This window comes from Meleagris gallopavo, chromosome 8 (genome assembly GCF_905368555.1).
Source record: "Meleagris gallopavo chromosome 8, MGAL_WU_HG_1.1, whole genome shotgun sequence".
In the NCBI taxonomy this organism is placed as follows: domain Eukaryota; kingdom Metazoa; phylum Chordata; class Aves; order Galliformes; family Phasianidae; genus Meleagris; species Meleagris gallopavo.
In genome coordinates this window covers 24539659-24556942 of record NC_139411.1, presented here as the reverse complement: position 1 = coordinate 24556942, position 17284 = coordinate 24539659, and the positions used below count along the sequence as shown (strand labels likewise).

The window sequence follows — 17284 nt, the reverse complement described above, 5'->3', positions numbered from 1 at the left end:
CAGGGCACACAGTAAGAGAACACAGGTTTCCCTGGGAACAGCATCACTGCTCCTCTCTGCCACAGAAATCACAGATTTGCCAAATGAACAGCCCCTCCAAATACTTCTGCTGAAAGAGCCAAGGGGGAGCTGGGGTAGTGGGAATGTTCAACAACTTGGTACTGCACTGAGGTTGTATGCGTGAAGGAGGGTGCTATACAAAAACAAATGAAGCTTCTGCCGGCCATGATAAATTATTTTAGGGTATTGTTACTATCAATGATAAATTCTAAAAGGTGGTAACTTTCTGAAAGTTGTGCTCAGGGAAACTAGAGAAAGAGTAGGAATATAAAGGGGGAAAAACAACACTTACTGTGATGGTTCCAACTCTCTGAGAAAATCAGTGTCCCTGGAAATCTTGCATCCCACGTATGGGTCTGGAAGCGCAGAAGTGTTTACTGAATTTTTCGTATTGATCTTTGTTCTTAATTAAAGTTTTACTGTGAGACAATATCAACTTTATTAAAGTTTAAATTACTCTATGCTGAAAATGAAAACTTATTACTTGGCATTGAAGAAACTGCTTTGCCATGAAAGGGAAAATGTTGGTATTGGTAAGACAGGTAACAGTAATTTAGTGATCATATATTAGTTTGTATTGTGCAATCATGAAAAGCAGATCTGGAAATGGACTTTGGAGGTAAAGGAGGAATAAATGCATCCAGTAATAGTAATACTCTTGATTGGGTGACCTTAGAGCACTTTAAAAAATTTACTGTTAAGTGTTCTAGAAGATAAATAAGATTTATTTTTTTATTGTTAGGGTTAGTGAATATTAATGTTTCAAATAAAAATATATTTGTAGTTAATGAAAAGTAAGAGATTCACCACTGAAATTTCAAGAGGTTATTATGCAATTCCATTTTGAAAAGCTAAACTGTGTTTCCTTTGCCTGACCTGGTTATTTTCTATTCCCCCTTCTTTCTTTCCTGTCTCTTCTTTGGCAATATTCAAGAAGAAAATGAGATGAGAAAAAAGAGGTGAATAACCAGCTTTAATGCTTTGTAGTAGATTTCAGTATATGTACAGTATACTTTTTATCAAACAGCTGTTACAGATGTTATTAGTTTTTCCATGCTAATCCAAGGTTTTAAAGAAGGGAATCCAAGGGATGGAGTGATTTGTGATGACAAGATAATGCAGAATAAAAAGTGGATCTCAAGTTTTCATAAATCATGATCACATATTTTTTAAAATACATTCAAATCATCTTTCTGGTCAACCCAGAGCTTTAATATCAGCTTGTCTCCTCAGTTATTCTCTTGGGCTTCCATCCTTGTCTTATCCCAATCCAGTGCCACTACACGTTCCAAAAAAATCAATCAAAAGTTGCACATAAAGATTCAAATTGCTTGCATTTTTAACAAAGTCTCTTTGAAGTCAAGAAATGGTTCAACAACTCCTTTCAAAGAAGAAATTGACCATGTCTGTCAGACAAGAGAAAGGGGGAAATGGAATGAGTTTGCAAGAAAAAATATAGGACTGATTGCCTCTCTGTGTTTCTATGTGAAACAAAGTGAAGTAAAATAAAGCAAAAAAAAAACCAGAACCCAAATGATCCTCTGCTATTCTTCTGAGAATTATCCGATAGCAGCATTTATGGAAAGCAGCTGTTTGTAAGTGCTCTATAAAAGTCACATTTGTATATTATTCCACAAAGGCATACCAAGTGTTTATAATACCTATATGTGTCTTTTTTTTGCTGACCTTTCTCAGTCTTACTTGGTATTTATTGTTGAAAGATTTTCTGATGTGATTGATGTATTTGGTTATTGTTTGTGTAATCAGGCTAGAAGGCTGTGTCACAATGCTTGCAGGTGCAAAGTGAGAATTGCAGGTTTCCTGGTACAAGTTGTTTGTGCTATTTCAACTCAACCAGTCCTGCATGCAAAATCCACATGTATTAGGGCACTTCTTGTGTTCCACATTGAAAAACTTTTCTGAAGATGGTGACTGGTAACTAGGAAGAGATTGACCTTCTGATGCAATATCAAGGAAGTCTGTGTATCTGTTGTCGGAGCTAGATTAGGATATCAAAGTTCTGTGTTATGTTCTGCATCTGGTGTCTGTCACAAGTTTAACATAACAGGGAGCCTTCTCACACTGCATTATTTTGTTGCCTGAGAGTGCCACAGTGAACTAGATAACAAGTTTTAATGTGTTGTGATCCCTAAGGTAACAGCAGTTTTATCCCATGTTGCCCCACTCGGTATAGTTTCCACCCTAAAAATCACTGCAGATGCTTTTCAACTGTCCCAGACATATCCTTTTAAGACTGGAGGAAATAAAACCTGGGCTTCCTGTTTCAGAAGACTTCTTCAGACTTTCAGATTGATTTCTCTATTGCTGTTGAGTTTGATGGTGATTCTTGACTGTTTTTTGTTGTTTTTTTTTTTTGTCCCCAGTTATTCAGCTCAGTGGAGTTTGGCAGAAGATGGCTGCTTCTTCATGAAGGAGTTGCACCAAACAGGTTCTACTGGTAAGAGCAAAAACCTCTTTTCCCAGGCAGAATTTCCCCATAGGTACAGAGATCTTGAAATGAAAGCTTGAAGGCAGTGTGGCTGAATGCAGTCTGCATCACTATCAATCTCTTCTTGTTGGGATTAACTTTGAACTGGCATTAAAGGGGCATTATTCCTGCTGTTCTGTGTTTAAATAGCACTTGAAAGTAGGGTCTTTGATCTAAGAATGATGCACAACTGAAATATTCTGAGTCTGAAGAAAGCATTGATTGTGGAGGGGAGAGTTCTGCAATTTCCTGTGTACATTTTGGGTTGAAACTTAACTAAATTCATCATAAGCTTGCTTGCACTCAGAGTGAAGTCTTGAAGCTTCTGAAGACAATAGCTTTTCTGCCATGGGTGACAGTGAACATCACCAGCTCCAGTGACTAATGTTATGCTTTTAACTGCTGTTAGACCCAGTTCAATCTCTGAAAATGAGCAAGTTAATGACCATTGAAGTAGGCACACACAATTCTTCACTGTGAGCTTAAATCACTTTGTAATACTGCTTGTAGGCTGCTGTGCCAAGATTTCCAGTCTGAGTTCAAGCTTTGTGGATGAGCTGTATTGCATAAGTCCTGTTACTGAATCTTTGAATGTCAATCAGCTACAGCAGTGGTGAAACATTTTGGAGTTTGGTGCCAAGGTTACTTGAAAGAAATTTCAAAGCTCTTTGTCACAAGCTCTAATCTTCACTGCACATGTGGGTGAAAGTTGAGGAATCAAGGAGATACTGCTCTGTTTTCTTGTAAATATGGTTGTCTTAGACTAAACAAAAATTGAAGTTTGTTTGTATTTAGGCTTATTCCTCTTTTTGCTTACACTGACATCAATCTTTGAGAGTTCTTGCCAACTCTGTCTGGAGGTGGGAGTTCACCTGTGAGCAGATGTTGGCTCTTGTCCCACAGATCTGGACTTTAAAGTAAAACCTTTGGATAAAACAGTCATTTTGAAATCAGAATGTGATGAATCAGATGATTAAAGTGAAATCCCAGTAGGTGACTACTAAACTATAAGTTTGTGCATGTTCCTTAGGTTTTGAACGTACTAAGACTTAGGAGTGGTTTGGTCAAATATTTTCTTTTAATTTCTGGAAGAAGTAAGAGCTCTAGGTCAAATTTACTTCAAAGCTGAATTAATATTTGATTTGCAAAGGATATAGACCAAAAGTTTTGTTTGCTGCTCCTGATTTTTAATTCCTAATCAGAATCTGTATTAGCTGAGGCTTTTACAAGCTCAAATCCACTTTAAACTTAGGCTTGCTTTTCTGTGTTTGTATACACATATTTATGTCACCCTCATATTATTTTATGGTGCTACGAACAGGGTTTCTAAGTGTCAGATACAAACACAGCCCTTCTACATGTTTTGGTATTTCTGGGCTAATAAATGTGAAAAATCCGAGAAACTGGGTGATCCAGTTGTTGAGAAAGCCAGTAAAATTGTACTGGCTGAAGAAGGTCAGAGAAGGAGAGAAAGGGGAATTATTGTCCCTGTTCCTGGATCTCCATGTCCTGCTCTTCACTCCAAGTCTTTTGATGTTTCCCATCATTAGTTACAGTAATGGTTTATCATAAATTGAGCAGATAGATCCTGAAATAAGAATAATGATGAAAATGATCGTTTTTTCCTTTCTTGTGGAGCTCAGTCTTTGAAGGCCTCTTAGAACCTTACAAATAAGAGAAGACCTGGAGCTTCAAAGGCAAACAAGAAGCTGAATAGATGAAAAGATGTTCCAACCACCCATCTAATTCCCTATAGCCATAAACAAAACATGAAACTGCAACTCTGTATTTTCACCTTGAACAAAATGTCCTTTAGGTAATACACCTCAGTGCAAACTAAACTATAATTCTACTATCAAAATTAAAAATAATGTGACTTATAGAGACAGCGTTAAATTTTGTTCTGGATTACTTACTGGGGTCATCATTGCCTTGGAAAATAAAAGCAGCTCCAATTATATGGCCACTGCCAGGCCTCATAAACATCCACGATAGAAAACAGATGTGTAATTGAGAGCAACGTGCTTTTTCTATGCCGTGTCACTGAAGTTCTGAATCAGAAGGGCAGCCCTTTGCATAGTGTAGCTACTGCTGACCCACCGTTCAAAGAAAATGAAAGGTAATTGGGACATAAGCCGATGCAGATGAGCAGTTAAAATCCAGAGTTCTGCAGCTGTATCTGTGTATCCAGAGCTCTTGAATAGGTTTGGTGTAGCGTCATGTATTTGTTCTCTGAGAAATTATTATTATATGCAGAGCTTAATCAAACTGAAGGCATAATGCTGACTTTCAGTTATTGTTGAGGGCAGAAATGAATATAAAGGAAAATGTCTCAAAGTCACAAATTTCCTAGGAAATAAGCCTACAAGGACTCTCTCTCCTGTTCCTTTTTCTAAATCAAACAGATTTGAAGGGATCCACCAGGATACAACTGTGTTATTCAGAGAATGATGGCTTTATATTCTCTGTGGAGAATGAAGGCTATATTCCAATATCTAAGAAAGGCTTCATTTACTGGAAGAAAGGAACATCTGGAGGGTATTCCATCTAAAAGAATTTGAACAGTTGGTGCAAAGATGCATTCTCTTGATTTCTTACTGATATTTGTATTTGCATTTTATTCTGTTGCGTTGGTTTACCAGTTAGTTTCTGGGTCACTCCGTCCAGAGTAAGACTGCAAAGATGATCCCAGGGGTGGAACACCTCCCCTGTGAGGGCAGGCTGAGAGAGTTTGAGGCTGTTCAGCCTGGAGAAGAGAAGGCTTCAGGGAGATCTGAGAGTGGCCTTTCAGTATCTTGGGAGAGGGTGGGGGGGGGGTTAAGAAAGAAGAGGGCAGTCTTCTTAGCAGGGCCTGTTGTGACAGAATAAGGGGGCATTTATTTTGGATATAAGGAAGAAGTTTTTTAGTAAAGGTGGTGAGGTGCTGGCACAGGTTGCCTAGAGAGGTGGATTCCCTGTCCCTGGAGGTATTTGAGATCAGGCTGGATGGGGCTCTGAGCACCTGATGGAGCTGCAGATGTGTCTCTTTGCAGGGGAGTTGAGCCAAATGGTGTTTAAGGGTCCCTTCCAACTCTAAGGATTCTATGATTCACTCTTTTGAAGTCTTTTGAATAATCAGCAGTGGGTTTGCTAATTTTAGTTTTTAAAAGACTGCTGCAAGTGCTGCCAGAGAAACATTTAACGTCTTATGTCTGTTTGCAAGAGAATTTTCTATTCACTTACTTTTGGTTGCTCTGTGAAACATTCTCTCCTACTATCACTCTAGAGAAATTTAAACCTCTGAAGATCATTAAAGTAATCTGCCGATGCCTACTGCATAGCTATGAGAAAAAACTCTATGTAGAGACAGCTTTGCTCTTTGTAGCTCACAGGTGTTTTGTGTTTTTCCATCATCTATTTCATTAAAAGGAGTCATTAACATGAAAATAAGATCTTTGTTCCTTCAGAGCTCATCCCCTCTTTTTATTCTTCTACCCTCAGCTGTGAGTAATGCTCTGACATCTGCAAGTGTGATGAAAGAGATTATGGAGAAATGTATCTGGAGTGTGAGAAAGAGATGAGCAGATAAACCCTTAAAATTAAGTGTGTTGGGCAGTCTTTAGTGTAAAGGGCTGTAGTAAAATTGTCATTTCTAATAATTGCTGTAATTAGGCTATCTTACCACATGTCTCTCTGCATAATCTAGATATGTGGAAGTGGTACATTGAGGAAAGGATAATGCACTCAACTCTATGTGCCTGCTGACAATGTTAAAGCATACACACTGCATACACCTCAAGGATACTGCAGTTCTGCACCATATTCACATTTTTTAAATACTTTTTTTTGTTATTTCTTTGGTTGATTCTTTTTATTTTGACAGGAAAATTCATGAAAGTTAGCATGGTGCTTGGTTATTCTGGAACTGTGCCGCATGAAAATACTATAATTGCTAGGAAGGAGTATTTCAAGCAATATTAGTCCAGCAAGTAAACAACTTAATGTATATGGTTTAATGTTGCTAGCATAGTGCTTACTAATGTGATCGGTATTAGGGAAAGAGAATGCAGTAGATGTTAGATAAATGCTTTACCTAAATGCTTCTGAGTTTATTTTTATAATCTTTGTTGATTTTCTGCATACCTTCCTGGAATTTTGCTGGCAAAGACTATGGTTTGTAGTGAATGCAAACATGAGCACAATTGCTGAATCAATCATATTAGGAACTACTTTATTTTTTTCTGGCTCTAAGTGGTCCTGTCTTCCAGTCAAAGCTCAGCAGTGATACCTTGTAACTTGCAAATCCAAATATTCATGACCAGTGGCTTCAAAATGCCTAGTCAAAGTGAGTATAGCTTGCTACGGCCAACAAGCAAAATTGCTCATTAAAATATAGAATTTTTATTCTAGTCCTTTCATTAAGTCATACAATGAGATTTTTTTTTAATCAAAATATCACGCTGGCCTTACAAAAATAAAATAACTGATTAAAAAGGTCATTAAAATGTCTGCAAAACATATTTTTTGAATTGAGACATCTTCTGAAAAGGTTCTCAGCTAAGTCTAATCAGTACCGACCCTTGAAAAAATTACAGAAAAAAAGGAAAATAATAAAAATGTCTTAGAAATATGCATACAATGGAAAAATACAGCTAGTAAATCATAAAAAGTTACAATCATTAAATGCATCATTGCAGTTAGTTTCTTTTCATGTTTGTGTACTGCACACAGACAAGCAGGTGGGAGAAATACAAGAGAAGTATCACTCTATTTCAGGAATCTGACTGTCACGGTTAGACAAAAACTACTGCTTGGGATTTTCATGTACTGCATGAGCATGGAGGTTGGACTGGAAGTAAAAATACATCATTGTACATCATTGTACATTGTTTTTGAGTAGGACTGTGTGTCCATGGTATTAATGTTCCCTAAGGACTTTGTGGGAGATATGTCAGTTTGGGAAAAGATGTTGCTGTGTGTCCCCTCCACCTTGGGTTCTTCTGGGCATGGGAGAGTAGAGAAAATGAATGCAAAGATCAATTGAAAAAAAACGAAAACAACAAAACACAGCTAACCAACCTCTCCACTCAAACAATACAGAGATATGCATACACACTGAATGGGAGAAAAAGATAAACCCGTAAGCGGCTGGGAGGACAGATGAGTAGATAGGACTATATATGTGTTTCTTTTATGAGCAACAGGAAAGAAAGATAATCTTTAGACTAGAATTATACAGTATATATCTTTTCAAGAGTTGGCTAGAAAATATATTTTAAAAGGTCTGACTGCATTCATTGTAGCAGCTAAAAGAGATGAAAATCAAGGGAAAAAATGTGTCAAAGCCCTGTTAAAAGCTCCATTATATTCAAGCAGTTGGAGCAAGCCAGGCAAACTGTCCCTGCTTTCTTGTCAAATTTTGGCTTGGTAAAATTTGCACACCTACCCAGGTGGGCTGAAGCAATTTAAATGACACAGCGTCTGGGCTGTTTACAGATGATGCTGTGTATTGCTAAACAAGACCTTTTAATCACAGCAGAGCAACTGCTGACAGCTGACAGGGAAGATGCCAATCAAAGGGCATTGTGACAGCCTGGCCAGAAAATCATCTGCTTAATCTAATGCAAAAGCCATACCTGATGAATTGGACTGTACTAAAAAATTGAATAGGAAAATACATATTATTTTATAGCTTAAAAATGGTTGAGATGAGCACATGCCAGACGGGTGTATCATGGAAGGACCCATGACAGATTTCAGGAGATCTGAATTGAGTAGCTGGCTTGCTAATATTTTTTGGTAGTTTCATGGCTGCCAGCCTAAAGATACAGGTGGGCTGTAGGTTAGCAATACTGCCAAGAACGCAGAATTAAGAACGCATTTGCAAACATCTCTTTCCTTTGTCCATTCCATGCTTGGGCTGCTATTAACATTACTGATGGTGAACAACACGTTAGAGCGCATGGTCACCATTCATTGCCCTAGATACTTACAGTTTTCTCACCAGAAAGGTTAGCATAATATTCTGTCTAGCCAAGGTGCAAGAAAAAGCATTCTCTGTTGGCAATGTTCACCAAAGACTACAGTGGTATTTCAAAGGATTTAACGAAAACCTCTGCTTACAGTTCCCAGATGCCTTGACCCTCATGGAGCTCTATCTTTTTGCTACAAGTGAAGGCTGAAATCTCTTATATTTATCCAGGGAATCAGGATTTTATTCCTGTCTTGCAGATATGTACAGCTCTGCCAGACCCATGTGAATCAGCAAGGAAATAAGGAAAAGTAAAAGACAAGCAGCATCCTCTTTCTATTGCTGTTAAAAGCTCATTTAGAATCTTTGGATTTATTATAAGTCTTGGTTCTTAAGAAACTGAGAACCAAATTACATATCTTTCTTCTTTGGACAAGAATTAGAAAATTAACTGAAGTCATGCAGCAGGGTACTGATAAAACTTTGGCCCTCTGAGTCTATAATAATCAGATCCTCTGGTCCCAATAGTCTCTTGAGAAAACTTGTTACTCAATTCAGGACTAGTCGGAGCAAAATATAGCTCCTCAGTCTCAAAGCCTTAGTTTGGCATAGTTCCATTTTGTGAGGGGTTAAAAAAGCATTCTTGACTCTATTTGTTTATTGTGGGAACTCCAAAGATAGGTGTAAAAGAATATGTTGAATGTAATCCTAAAATTCATCACCCATTGCCCATTTATCTGACTTTGCCCCCTCCTCACTTTAGAGTTTTGTTCTTCAGTTGTGAGTAGGGAGGATGGCGGAAAAGAGGTATACTCTGTCTGAGTAAGTCTTTGGGACTAAACCAGCCTGTTCTGATTGATACACAGGTTGGTGTGATTTGTTATTCCAATTTCAACTAATTTACCTTTTATACATATATATATATGTATGTATGTATAATATATATATATATGTATATATATATGTATATCTAAAGGTTCTTTATAAATGAAGGAAGGTTTCCATACACTTTAACTTGGAACAGTTCTTCATGTTTCCTTTACTGAAGATGTACGGATGTTGACAGCCATTAGTATACTTGTTCCAAATCTGGTTTGGGGAGTTCCTCAGTAACAGAAGCTTGCAATACTTATAACTGTGAAACAAGTCAATTTTCAGCAAGCACTGGACTAAGAAGCTGGTTGCTCTGGATACATCTATAAAGGAGAGCACATGAAGGGAGTGAGACAATTACGTAGTGAATCTAGCTGTGGATTTGTCTGGGTCAATGTCAGGAAGGTTTCAGTGCTGTTTTTTGCTCTATGGTTAATTAGAAGCATATTCTCTAAGAAGAGTTGACTTGACACTTGCTGTAAATGATTTCCTGACCTCCTCCAGAGCATCCTGACTGGGCCACAGCACTACAGGATGCCAGAGATGCATCTTAGCACAATGGGAAACTATGATCCTATTAGACTGTACCAGCAAAAAAGCAGTAAATCAGGGAGATTTGGTGCCTCATAGCAGGGAGCTGAGTTCAGATGCTATAATTAGAAAATACCGTCCTCCTTGCCTCTCCTCAAGCCAATTCTAAGGAAGATGACTCTGGTGTCCTCCAATATATGAGACATATGTATACAGGAAAATCTTAAAATCATGATCTGATCCTGGTAACTAAGTTTTGTTTATTTACATCGGATTCTGATTTTAAGATGTCCCTCCTGCCCTTCTGTTACTAGCAGTGAATGCTTACCTCACTGAAAGTTCATATCCATTTATTTTAGTGTTAACAACAACAGCTATCTGGTTTTCCACGTCAGCATTGCAGAATGGCTCAACTAGGAAGAGTCTACCTGGTTGGTCTTTATTCACTGCACTATTATTTCCCATCCCCTCTAGAGAAAAGGTGATGAAGTCAAGATCTATAGGATGGATTTGGCCCAGCAGCTGCCAGTTGAATTGCACAAAATTAGAGCATTTCATCTCATTGGATGATGATGGAAAAATAGTGCAGAGGTACAGAAAGGAAAATCTAATTAGATGATGACTGGGGGAAATATATTGGCCAAGTATAAAGAAATAAAGTGCTGGTTTACATCTATCTGGAATCTAGCACTTTGTTTCAAAAACAAATCAGGAGAATAAAATGGTTAAGAGATGTAAAAGGTAGAAACCATTTCTTAGAGAGTATTCAAGAAATAGTAAAATCTGTAAAACTTCACATAATAGGAAGTAAAGAAACTACAAGAATTCACTGCCTTGCTAAACTCCCTGGGGAGTTTTTTTCATTGAGTGAAAAAGGAACAGAGAGTATCAGCAAAGTCCTCATGGAGTGAATTTTGTAGTAAAAGAAAAAGGAGCCTGAAGGGCTCTGCACTATTTTTATCTGTGCCACATAACAACTGTGTGATCTTGGTCAAATCAGTGAGGTCTCTGTGCTCTTGACTAATCAGAGGAGTTTATCTGTAAAGCTGAGGCCAAAAATTTTCCTCAACCCCTTTTTCTGACTTGTTCTACTCATCTTGTACTTTTCCATATATCTTGAGCAAATCAGTTGCATGTAGGGAAGGTTACTTAAAGGTTGATTGTCAAGTATCTCTGGACAGAAAGCTCTCTGTTCAGGACTACACGTTACTATTTTTATGAATGACAATTAAGATTTAGAGCTTCAGTGGAACTAGTAAAATTGATGCTACCAAGGACTGTACAAACATCATCTGATGTTGCTATTTGCACTCTGGCCTTAGAAACAAAAACCTGCCGTTCAACAATTTGGAATAAGCTGTCAAATTTTTTAACATGAAGTGACAGCATGTGTCCCAGAGGCAGTGACGGAGCTGGTTTTGCACTGGCAAGATTTATGATAAGGGATTCATACAAGAGCTGAGGCTAAAGGAAGACAAATCCCTGAAGGCAAATTCTACCAATAATTGAATTACAAAGCCATTATCATGTGCTGAACAGTGCAACTTTATGGCTCTATTTTGACAGAATAAAGCTTGATAGAATATTTATGTTCATAAGACAACTTTGGCACAAGGATCTCTGAGACCATGTTCTCCAACAGCCAGAAAGGGGATCGGGACAAGGCATGAGGGGAAGTGAGGGCATATAGGCAAATAAGTGTTTTTAATGACTGAGGGATTAAACTGGGTTTTCCATGCTATGTGCTTTAGTAGAGTTATGCTGATATTTGTCAGCTGCCTACCATCCTTTGCTGCATGAACAAATCATACATTTTGTTTTTCTTCAAGAGAAAGTGAGGGATAGTCATAGAAGTCCTGATTAGTCCTGATTCTGTGCTTGTTCATTTCTTCTGAGACAGTAGAAATTTGTGTAAGATCTCAGTCCCATAAGAAGAATGAACCACATTTGCACTTTTATGAGTGGTTTTGGTTGTGCAAAGGTGATAGAATTTCTATTCTAGCCTTCCATTCTAGGCCTTTTTTCTTCCTTTTTTGCAGCTTCTCTAAAAAAGTCTCAAATTGCTTAGCTTAAATTACCAATGATCTTGGCTACTGTGGGTGTTTTTAATGCAAATGATGTATGAAAATTTTGCCATCAAATTTATTGTGCATATTGTCTCAGCTATGATGTGGTTCTGTCTGAACTCAAGCATCTAATATCATATGCATCTGAAGCTACTTTTACAGGATGCACAAGTCCATGAGATTAAAAGTCTATATAGTCCAGTGCTTTGAGTTCTTTGTGAAAATTGGTAATTTGAAATTAAAAATACCGCATGTGGAAATTTTTGCTATCCTCACAGTGATGCCCTTTTGCAGTTCTGGGTGGTCTGATGGCCTTACAAGCTTCATCTTTTCCTAATATATATAAATAATTGCTTTTTCCAATAAAAGTAAATAAAAAGCTAGAAGAAATGGAAATGCAGGATCTTTATTGTATTTCATAGGATCATGGAATAGTTTAGGTTGGAAGGGACCTCTGGATCCCTATGTTCCAATTCTCTGCTAATCCATGGCCCCAGAGCAGTTTGCCCGGGACCACGTCCAGATGGCTTTTGAAGACTTCCAGGGAGGAGATACCACAAACTATCTAGGCAGTTTCTGTGACTCTGCAGATCTGGTAGGCCTTGGAACTAAGATTTTAGTGAGAAGTCAGAGAGATGGCAAGAGGTAGGTCACTACAGAAATGTGCCAGCTAGCATTTGTCTGCCATGTGCACTGACAGACTGCTTTTTTATTTTCAGTCTCATTCTAAATCAGAAGATGATTCTGGGTCTTCTCCTTGTGCTGTTTCTCATGGTTGGATGTAGAATCTGCATTCAGAGCAATTACTGTGCTGCAGATACTGGTATTGATCTGTGAAGCTCTCAAGAGCAGATGGCTACTTAGCAAGCATGAAGGGAATTAAAATTTTTGGAAGCAACTTTGTAATAGGACTGGGGGAGTATTACATGTTGCATAATGTGAACATCTTCTGTAAAGACAATGGGGTAACTTAAATTCCTTTTGGCTTTTTAAATTTTTTCTCTTTTTCTCTTTTCTTTTTTTTCTCTTTTTCTGCCCTCCCCAAAACATCCAGACAGTTATACCAACAAAACACTAAAAAAGATAATTGGAAAAATACAATGGGTACTGCTCAGCAGAAGGTGTTGCTAGCATATCCCTGGTATTCTGAAGTTTCGGCGAGGATTAAAGGAATGAGCAAGGGGCATGCCATTATTTTATCATGAAATGAAAGCATAAAGAAAAGAGAAGAAAAGTTTGTGGCTGTATGTATGATTGATAGGTCTCTGAGAATGGATGCTGAAAGAAAAGGACAGAATTGAAAAAGAAAAAAGTGTTACCAGCATAGCTACAAAAGCAGATGCTCAGAACAGGGCATGGCAGGGTTTGTGCTGTTTGTTTTCAGAGAAATATATGAAAGGAAATTAGTAACCGACTGATCGTAGAGTGTTGCTCATCTGTATCCATGTTCTTTACGTGGTTGTTTTATAGGCTGTTAAATCCACAGCACTTTTCTCTTCCTTCTTTAATTTGTGAAATGTGCGTTGACCTGGTTGTACAGACAAAAGATACTGAAGTAGGATGGGCACTCACCTCAAGTTATAGACCCCAACATTGAGGCTTTGGAGTTATCTAGGGCATGTAGTTCTCTTTTTCCATGTGTAAGTTTGTATTTATTGATCAAGTGATTTTTGATAGAAGAATTTTCATATCCAGTCATTGATCAGGACTGGAATTTCCTTATAATAAATTAAGTGTATTCATTGTGTTTCATATCCTTGCCATGGGCTTAACACCATTACTTAATGATAGTCAGGCTTTTAGAAGTCTGTTGTCCTTACCTACCAAGGATCCTTTTTGTCTGTTCCCTTTACCTATAGCCCATGCTGCACTCCAATTCAGTTCCAAGTTTTTAAAATTTAGTTAATAGACATGCTCCAGGTCTGCCACACTATGTTTTTTGAGACATTTACTTGATCATGTGGATGTCTGTAGTGTAGGTATCCAGATATGCTATACTCAATAGTAAGAAACAATCCATTTGGAGATGGTTTGACTTCTTGTGAATTGAACTCCTAAGATAGTTCAGATAGAACCACTGTGCAAAACTGCCTGTTTTTCCTCATTGCCTACAAAAACATTTGAGTGTGACTAGCTCAGATATGTGTACAATGTAACTGCGTATGCTACATATTAGTTTATGTGATTTTTCAGGTAGAATAAAGGGAGGTATAGAGAAATATCGTAGAACTACCATAGAATAAGACAGCATGATATGAGAAAAAGCGACATTTACAGTTTTCTGAACAATAGTCTCTCAGCAGAATCTAGTTGTGAGTAATGTGTTCCCAGATGCCAACTGTGTACAGCTAACACTTACTTGAGAAGATATGTATTTGAAATTCACCTATCATTTGCAACTGATTATACTTTGTTATCATTATTGTCTGGCCCATGTTATCATGCGTAGGTCAGACTGTGTGACCTTATGCTGCCAGAATTAAATTAGGCCAGTTATATCAAAGCAATGGAGTGTGTATTCTGTCAGGTAACAAGTAAGGAGACCTTGATATAATTCTTATCTCCATCTCACGTCTTGTTTGACTTAAGAAACTGCCACAGCTTCCCTGGGCCATGGCTTTTTTCTTAGTCTCTCATTCCACTTCTGATTTGTAGGGAGCTAGGCAACATCAAAATTAAAAATTGAAGCCCTTGAGTAAAAAATAATGTTTATCATGAGTCATATTTTAGCCATCCTTGTCCTGTCCATTCTTGGGATAATTGATGACTTAATTTTGCCTGAAGCTGAAGCTTCTGCAGTCGTAATTCTGGCTGTCCTAGCATGAGGTGAAGTAGTATGCAGGTCACTAATGCTGTTGCCTTCTAACTTTCTGGTCTTGGTGGTTTCAGATATTTATATACTACCGTTAAGACATTTAAGAGTTTGATGTAAATTATGGCTCATTTCAGAAGTGGAAACAGCAATGACAATCACTTTCCATCTGTCAATGTGACATATTTCATTCATTTTTTTTTGCTGTCTTCACAATAAAAGATGCAATAGAGGTGTTTCTTGGGGTCAGAAAAGAGGAGGAAACTCTTAAAGCACCTGACCATAGGCTCAGAGGGTTTAATCAGGGCAACAAGGTCTTTGCTGAATGAATATCATTGTTGCACGCCTCTGAAGAGACAAAGTATTCAAGTCCATGAAATACAATCCTTTCTTCTTTGAAGAGTTCACATCCCCACTGGGGCTTTGTTGGATCAGGTGGAGGAGTGCTGAACAGTATTTTCTGGAATAGCCCAATTCCAAATGTGCTTAAAGCCCAATAAATAAACAAGGATAAAAAGTAGATAAGCCAAATAATGAGTTTAATCCTTATGCATTTTTAGGGCTGTTTTTCACCTGCATCTATCCATCCTGAACTGAATTTGTAAAAAGCAGTCCTAGCATTTTGACACTAATTCTTTGATGATGGCAGGTAAGGGAAAAATACCCTAGGAAGGTATTCCTTTCCCACCCACCTCGTGTCAGTCGTCAAGAAGTAGGGATTTTAAATATAGATTGAATGCTTAGGAGAAGAAGACCTTACCATAAGGGCTTTTGAAAATAAAAACAAGGTGAAATCCTTGCTGGCTCGGAGACTTTTCTGAATCTTTCCAGTATCGAAACAAAGTAAAGTCCAAAGCTTTTCTAGCTAAAGAATTGTTTCACGTTTTGTCAGTGAAGCTAAGAATTAATCAGGACACAAATGCTCTTGTTATTGTTAACATTTTTATGATGGTTATTGGTTAATGTGCATGATGATTAAGGGCTGGAGCTGCCTCTGATTGCAGTCAGTGGGAACTGAATTAAGGTTTAAATCACTGTTTGAATTTCACTTTTGATTTCCTGAAAAATAATGAGGCTTTGAACAGAGCAGCATCTAATTTGTTTATCAATGGAAATGAATCTTTCTCTTCCCTCATGCATCTATTAGCTTGGAGGTCAAGCAGGTAACATGGAACTGACTGTTTAACCCTTAGCCTTAATCTAGGATGATCCCTTGGCTGACAGGGACAAGACCAGAAACAAGACTGATTTTCAGAGTTGCTGCTGAGGGTACTTTATGATGGAATTGTTACATACTTGCAGCCAATAACGCAAAAAAATCTGGCTGTGCATCAAAGTAGTGGCCATTTGAACTGTACAATTTGTACATCTACCAGCAAGTTGTCAAGGTCAGTGGTGCTGGTCAAGAAGAACCTTGGTAAAGAAAGCAAAACCTGAGTTCAGAATCTCCTTATTTGCAGTGCTCAACGTCTTTGTTGTTTCTTGTTAATTCAGAGTGAACAAATCTATGAACCAATCTAACGTTTCTTTTTTTAATGGAACACTTTTTATTAGATCAGAAGTGATAAAATGTCTCAGAATGAAATGAGTTTTTTAAAATTTCTTAATTAATGAGTGTGAATATTGATCATTAAGAGTGTCAATTAAGCAAGTGTGCATAAAATGTCCAATATAAAGGAACAGCTATAATTAGTATGCTGGCAAACACTATTATCCCATCAATCCAAGTATGCCGTATCTCACCCTGAGATAAAATATAACCTACCAAACAAACCAGAGGATACATCAGAAGGTCAGATGCCAATGCAAAGAGAAACAAGTCTCCAAATGGAGAATAGAATCGAAATAAAGGAGTAAGAAATAAAGAACTCGTAAGTGTAATGTTATCAATTCACTGAAGAGTTGAATGTTTTTCAAATTCTCAAGTTTATTTTAGCTGAAACTCCAAAATTGTTTTAAAATGAACAGCTTTTAATTGTGAGTGTGAGTTTGGATCCAGCTGAACAGAATCATGTGAAATGAATGTCTCAGATATCACCCAAGGTATTTTTTTTAACATATTTGAATCAATATGCCTCTTGCAGGTCTATGATGGTGTCCGGTAGAGAGCCAGATCTTGTGCACCTGGAGGCAAAGACAGTGGATGGTCGTAAGTACTTCATCTTCCAAAGACTGGTATTCTAACTGCCCTTAAATGCTTGTAAATACACCATGATAGAGATCTGAGCTTTTAGTGGTTCACTCGTCTAAGGCATGTCTGTCAGAAGAGAAGTCTTTCCAGCAGGATAAAAAGTTGGGATTAAGAGCCTGTGAAAAGAGCTGAGAATATATAAGGAGGAATATGTGATGAAAACTAATTGAAATAGAAATAGAATTCTTTTTTTTTTTTTTGATATGTGATTTTATTTATAAAAGAGAGATTCCAGTGTCACAGAGTCTATCTACTTGTTGTTTTACACAATAATCATTGTAGTATCTCCTTGAACATAGCTTTACTGAACGAT

The 17284-nt window shown here is 37.6% G+C and overlaps 1 protein-coding gene across 2 annotated transcripts in view; it reads left to right on the top strand.

Annotated features, from left to right (window-relative positions):
* Window positions 1-17284, top strand: part of LOC100544091 (VPS10 domain-containing receptor SorCS1) — a 271928-nt gene that overhangs the window by 175386 nt on the left and 79258 nt on the right. For both annotated transcript variants that reach the window (XM_085229289.1, XM_085229287.1), the window contains exons 5-6: window positions 2445-2518; window positions 16865-16929. In XM_085229289.1, coding sequence (XP_085085415.1) covers window positions 2445-2518; window positions 16865-16929 — 139 coding nt within the window. The remainder of the gene's footprint in view (window positions 1-2444; window positions 2519-16864; window positions 16930-17284) is intronic.